The sequence below is a fragment of the Canis aureus genome, chromosome 22 (assembly GCF_053574225.1).
Source record: "Canis aureus isolate CA01 chromosome 22, VMU_Caureus_v.1.0, whole genome shotgun sequence".
Lineage (NCBI taxonomy): Eukaryota > Metazoa > Chordata > Mammalia > Carnivora > Canidae > Canis > Canis aureus.
The window spans coordinates 23527812-23534744 of record NC_135632.1 but is presented as its reverse complement, the minus strand read 5'-3'; the positions used below and the strand labels follow the sequence as shown (position 1 = coordinate 23534744).

The window sequence follows — 6933 nt, the reverse complement described above, 5'->3', positions numbered from 1 at the left end:
GAGTCCAATAATCTATTGCTTTCACAGGTTCCCAGGTGATTCTATTGCACACTCAAATTTGAGAACCAGCACTCTGTGCCAGCCCAAGTCCCAGAAAGGGAGGACATGGGCCTAGTGTTTAAAAGAGGAAGGCGCTAAACAGGCAGACTCTTCATAAAGAGAGGGCACACGCTGGATAGCCTCTAGCTGGGACCCTGGGCCCGGCCTGGGAACATGATTCCTACTTACAAATACATTTTGAGAATAAAACTTAAAGGATAATATGCAGGTGCAGCTGATGCCCTAAAGAAAGATGGAAACATTTAGTTGCTCCTTTTGTAGGATTTTAAAGCTGGGAAGAGACTGAGAACTAGCCCAATTGCAAGATTCACAAAGGTGAAATGATTTGTTCCAAATTACACAGAGGTTACCCAAATTTCGTTTGTGCATATTTTATTGGACCTCCGATTCTTTTGCTCTACTTCACATTAACCACTAGATATAGCACTGCATTTTTCTCTTCCAAGTCACAATGTGCAATCTGAGATGATTTTAACTTTGAGATTCTGAAAAAGCATTCCAATTTTTTTAATTCAACCTTTCTACTTCCTGGCTTTGGGCCATGGAAGCTGGCCACCTGTTCATAATTCATTTTTATCAGCTGGAGAATAACTGAGATATGCCAGTAGTCACCTCTTCCAGAAATAGGGGATAGGGTCTCCTGTTAAGGAAGCTGTAGTCAACAGGGAAATCATGGGGACAGCTGGCAGCCAGAGATGGAATCAAGAATGCAAATACAGTGAGTGCCTGCTGTCATCTAGAATTGTTCCCTTCCTGGGTTTCCCCACCTCATCAGAATGCAGTTTTGTTGAAAGAGGCAAAAAAGAGATACTAAAAATTAGATATGAGGGACTGGGAATGTTGTTGCCAGTGACAAGAGCAGAGAGGACAGGGATAGAAAATAAGTAGCCAGAAAAAATTAACTAAATCTCTGATTAGCCAGGGCCCTGGCAGTGAAGGGTGGGAGAACAGAATTCAAGTGGCTACCTAGGTTTTCTAGATGAGAAAGGAATGGAGAATAAAGAACCCAAAGCATGCAAATCTTAGGAACTGCTAGGTGGATCTGAAAGGGGAGAAAGCTATTGGTGGGACCGCCGAGCAAAAGCAGGAGAACGAATCTGATTTGCTGACACAGTTTTAGAGAAGTGCTGCCTGGGACCAGCAATGAGCTGAACATAAGAGGGGATTACAGCCTGCTAAGTTTTGTCTTTGTTATAGATAATTAAAAGTCAGGAGGGAAGTAGTATTCTGGGTATGGTTTTATTCCAAACAGGATTACATTGTGGTTTGTAAGATGACACAAAGATAAGAGGGCAAGTTGGTACAAAGGAGACAGAATAACTTGCTCCCCATAAAGGTGACCCAAAGTGGCCTGGGGTAAGTCACCATGGGTGGGTGGGGCTCGTTTATGGCAAGGAGTCAGGGCACATCAAACTGGCAACTGTGTTAGAACCCAGGCACAAGATCAAGGAGAGAAATAAAAACGGTCCTGGATATGGTCAAATTAAGAAGATGTGCAGAATCAAAAAAATAGGGAAGATAATAAAGTAGGAGATGAGCATCAAATCACCAAAAATGTCAGCAAGCATTTGTGGCTTTTTAAATTAAGTGGGAGCTGGTTCTATAAGAGGCTTTTCTCATTTAGTGGGTTAGGGTCAGAAGTTGGGCGAATTTTGGTTAGATGACCCTACCTAAATCTTCACCTTTCATTGAGTCTCCTTATCTACAAAGAAAATAATTGAAAATTGTCCTCCTACTGCTACACCTGACCAGGTAATTGTGAAAATCCAACTAAAGTGATGTACACAGAAAAGGCTTTGGAACGCAGAGGCTCTTCAAATGCAAGGGGATGATATTACGATGTCATCATTTCAGTCGCCTCACTCTGGTTAGTGGATCAGTGAGAAGGGTGGTATGCTATTAGGCCACAAGGGGAAAGAACTCGGGAATGATACTCTAAGGGCACAGGGTAAGTCCCAGCCACAGTACAGTGATCCTCTTTATTGTTTCCTACAGCGACAACAGGAGGGGTGATTTTCACTTGTAAGAAGATGCAACATGCGGCTCAATTACTGTCAGACACTTACTGTAAAATGGATGAATATCTTGTTCTTAGGGATTATTATTCCTTAAGATAGATAAAAGAGAAGCAGAGAGTGTAGCTTACCTCCAGGACTCCTTGCTAAAACTACCACTGGGTTATCAACTCCGCCTTATTCACGTGTGTATGAGTATAAAGCAAGGCGGCCTCCCAGATATGTCAAGCATGAGAATGGAGAACCTATTAGAAAAACTACATGACAAATGAATTCCTGACATAGACACTGTAAATTGTCTACCCAAGGGCCACTTCTCCTCCTCCCACATCCTACCTCCTACCTCCCACCCCTCCACCCTGCACCCCACTCACATACATACTTCTTCCTTACTAGCCTGATTTGTTCAGGGTAGCAATATAGCCATTTAAGAATATATAACTTCTTGACCTCCTTTATACACAAGGGTGGTCCTATAGCATATGTCTGACCAATGAAATATGGGCAAAAGACCCTAAGGCAATGTGAAAAGTCCCTGGATAAAAAAGTTAAGCCTTGTTAAAAAAAGATATTCCTCCACCATTTACTTCCCTTCCTGCAGTCATGAGGCCTAGAGATCTAAGCTGCTGAGCCATCTCTGACCATGAGTTGGCAAATACGAGGATAAAGCCTGACCCAATAAAGAGGGAGAATTGGAAAACAGCCCGAGTCCCCAGGGGCATCACTGAGAAGCTGCACCAGCCTCTATGCTTTTTATCAAGTAAGAAAAGTAAACCCCTTGTTTAAACTTCTCTCGGTTGGCCTTTCTTTTATTTTCAACTAAATGTATTCCTAATTGACAGAAGAAATTTTCTAAGGGATATTGGGACTTATGAGCCATATCAGTTCATGTGAGCCCTTTACTGGGAAGATGATGAAGGCACGTAAAAATGATAAGGAAATTCTGGAGAGATGTTTACCGATACATCATCATTCTGACATAAGTAGAAAAGGCTAATGGCATTTTAAAGGCAGCAAATCGTGGACATGGCTCTTGCAGGGCTGCTCCATCTATCACCCTATGAATATTTATTGAGCCCTGTGCTGCACCCAGTGTCCTCTCCCTCCTTCTTTTGTCAATAATCATTCTTTGGAACTCCAAGCTTATTCGTCGGTAAGGAGAAGAAGGCTCTAACCTGCGAGGATCTTCAAATGCTTCAGCTATATGGGTGGAGAGAAACGTCATACACTGACTTAGTGAGAAATCTGAAGCAGAACTCTAGTGAGTGACCCACTCACTTAGCAATGGAGGTAATAATAGATACACACACCTATTGCTGTTGTACTGAAGCTTCTACTGATTGTCATCCTATGTGGACAACAGACTTCAGAAGTCATGCAAAGATGAGCTGTTTCCAGCCCTTATAAAATAACCCATGGAATGCTAATCGTATTCATTTTATGCTGCTTGATAACTACACTGAAATGATAACTAACATATATGAATGATGGTCACTACTTGTTTACAAACAAGCCACTTTTTCAGTCTTTCTCCTCATTTTGTTGGTTTTCTAACACTTAGCAGCAAAGCCTGTGGAACTGTTCCATATTTGTATCATCATCATATTTGTATCTACATATGCTCTCAGAAAAATACAGAACACATACTTGAACCCTCTCTCAGCAAAGGAGAGTGCCTCTTGTCTCTTGTTTCGGGCTGGACCCCCATAGCCCTGCCAATCACTGACCTCCAGAGCTGAGGTTGTCTCTCTTCCACCCACACACCAGGATCCTCTCAAATTGTCCTATCCTCTATTTACTTCAAAGTTATTGAAACACCACAAAGACAGACACCAAGGAGCTTAAAAAGCAAGATTTCTAGGCCACTGGACTACAGAAATAAAAGCATCACCTCCATAACACTATGTGCCAGCACTTGTCTGTGTGACTTACATACAGTCATTTAATCCTCACAAAACAACTCCATGAGGCAGATATTATTTTCATGCTCATTTTGTAGAAGAGGAATAGACGCATTGAATACTCGTCGGTAGTAACACAGCTGCTTAGTGGCAGAGGCATGGTCTGAACCTAGGCAATTTGGCTCCAGAATCTAGGCTCCTAAATGCTATGTTCTACACTCTCCATCCTGGAGCATTGTAGGAACCCTGTTGTTTGTTCTCTCTGTCTCCACCTCTCACCCTATTCTGTCCTCCTTGAGTCCCAGCAGGCTGAACCCCATCTGCAGCACCCAGACTCCCTTTCTCTGTGGCTTCCAGTTGGACTTGGCCAATGTAAAGGGCTGGCAGGACATAAGAGGGTGGGCAGAGGACATTTATTCCCCACTGCGATCTTTCCCTGCCCCTTACTACCTCACAACAGCATTAACCATGGCTACCACTCCTGCTAGGTGGTCCCTCTCCCATCCCTCCCATTTTTCATGGACTCTGGACACCATCCCTGCTACCCTCTGTCAGCGAAGGTGAGTTGACAGCTCCCCTCTGTTGCCAATCTCAGGGTGTTTTCCTATCCTTTGTTGCTGGCCTTAACTCTGTTCCTACTTTGTCACTTAAACTCTCTTCACTTAAAACTTAAAAACAAGGGATCCCTGGGTGGCTCAGAGGTTTAGCGCCTGCCTTTGGCCCAAGGCATGATCCTGGAGTCCTGGAGTCGAGTCCCACATCGGGCTCCCTGCATGGAGCCTGCTTATCCCTCTGCCTGTGTCTCGGCCTCTCTCTCTCTCTCTTTCTGTGTCTCTCATGAATAAATAAATAAAATCTTTAAAAAAAAAAAACTTAAAAACAAGTATGTCATTTCTTTTCTTCCAGGATCTGGACCTATACAAAGGTTCATATGACAGAAACTCCCTCTCTGGTCAGGGGTGGTGGCCTCACAGAAAGGATACACCACTGTGACAATAAGCTCCATATCTTTTGAAGCATCTCAGTTCTTTCAAATAGCTTAATGGGTTGAAGAAAAAGAGAGATCCTTTAATAAGAGTACTAAAGGGATCAAAATATCTGGAAGACACAACAATTTTTTTTTTAAACATACATATTTAACTTTATTTCACCATGATTTAAAGCTTGATTTTATAAAACATAAAAAAAATTTAAGAGTTCTGTATCACAGGAATTTAAACAGTGGCAATATACATAGCTTTGTAGGTTCGAGTTCTACAACAAATTAAAATCAAATAATTGGAAATGTTTTCAATATGGAAAATATACAAATAAAATAAATGGCAGAGACCTATTATGAGCAATTTTTCATTACTTGCAGATTATCATTAGATAATTTCAGAATCTAAACAAAGACTCTCAATATTCAGACTTCTTTTACTGTATTTTACATTTAATATCTCCCTGCCTATATTCCAGAGTCAAAGTACTTGACCAAAAGGTCTGATTTAAGAAGGCATTTAGCTTTATGGCAAAAGTTATCCATCTACAGTTACCACTTTCAAGGAATTGACAACAATGCTGATGTGATCTGCTAGTTCCCTTTTGAACAACATGCAATAATTTATGCCAACCCTGTATAAAGTCATACAGGTAACAAAAAAATGGAACAATTATGCACAGTTCAATAGATGTATAATGTTAAGTTTTCCCAGTCTAAAAATTAACCAGTGAAACAAAATTTATCAACTATAGTTGACTTGGTTTCAGGAAAACCGCATCTGAGAACTACAAGTACATCACTGTCCTTATCTCATCCTCAGTCATTCGTGGGAATTTTATAGGCCACCATGCTATTTACTTTGTGGATAGTAGTAGTAAATGAACGAAGACGGACTTCCTCAGAATTGGTAATAAACTGTGGTCCCGACTCTTCCCATTTTTCAGGTACAACCAAATCTTTGTCTGTATAAATCAGTAGGTCAAATGAACAAGAGACTTCCAACAGTGGCAGAAACGTCACGGTAGCTGTGATCTGTCGGATTACGGAGCGGATCTCATCCTGGATAGCCTTCTGAGACTTTTCTCTGGGTGTGTTGTCATCTTTTGCAGTCTTGTCGCACTCAATATCAAACTGCCACCTTTCAAGGACTTCACCGCTTTCAATATTTGAGATGACTACCACCAGTTTCTGAACTGAACACTTGTATAACCAATCTTTCAGTTGTTCCACTACATTATTTAGGTATTTCATGAGCTCAGGATCAGTTGTTACAAGCAAGGTGAGTCCGTATTTCTGCACTCTGGTAAAGGTTTCAGATGGATATATGCCACGCTGATATAAAATGCTGTTGATGCCAAATGAGAAAAACTCGGCCACGATTTCGGCGCTCCCGCGCAGGGTGATGCCTTGCTCCCGGGAGAGCTGCAGCGCCATGGCCAGGCCTAGGGACGAGGGAGCCAAGACACAACAATTATAAATGTATATAGATGTAATAATAAAAGTTCGAAGTATGTGAAACAAAAATTGGCAGAACTAAAGAGAGATAGACAAATCCACCATTCTAGCTGGAGATTTTTTAACACACCTCTCTTGACAACAATAGAATAAGCAGGTAGAAAAATGAGTCAAAACGTAGAAAATCTGAACCACTGCATCCACCTTCACACCACTGCTCACAAAATCTATACCAGGAGATAAATCTTCCACTAGTATTCAGAGATAAAATAACTTTCAATGCCAGCACACAGTGTTACTGTCTCTCAATTAAAATGCCAATGAACTATAAAATCCCTTAACCAGGAAGATTTGAAAAGTAGAGGCCCAGGACACCTGGGTAGATCGTTTAGCACCTGCCTTCTGCCCAGAGCGTGATCCTGTAGTTCTGGGATCGAGTCCCACGTTGGGCTCCCTGCATGGAGCTTGCTTCTCTCTCTGCCTGTGTCTCTGCCTCTCTCTGTGTCTCTTGTGAATAAAT

General features: G+C 41.8%; 1 protein-coding gene across 1 annotated transcript; it reads right to left on the bottom strand.

Moving 5' to 3' along the window:
* Positions 1-5090: 5090 nt before the first annotated feature.
* Positions 5091-6410, bottom strand: LOC144293894 (mitotic spindle assembly checkpoint protein MAD2A). The gene has a single exon (XM_077865179.1). It carries the CDS (start codon positions 6390-6392, stop codon positions 5775-5777), a length of 618 nt encoding a protein of 205 aa, XP_077721305.1. The 5' UTR covers positions 6393-6410; the 3' UTR covers positions 5091-5774.
* Between the last annotated feature and the right edge of the window lie 523 nt (positions 6411-6933).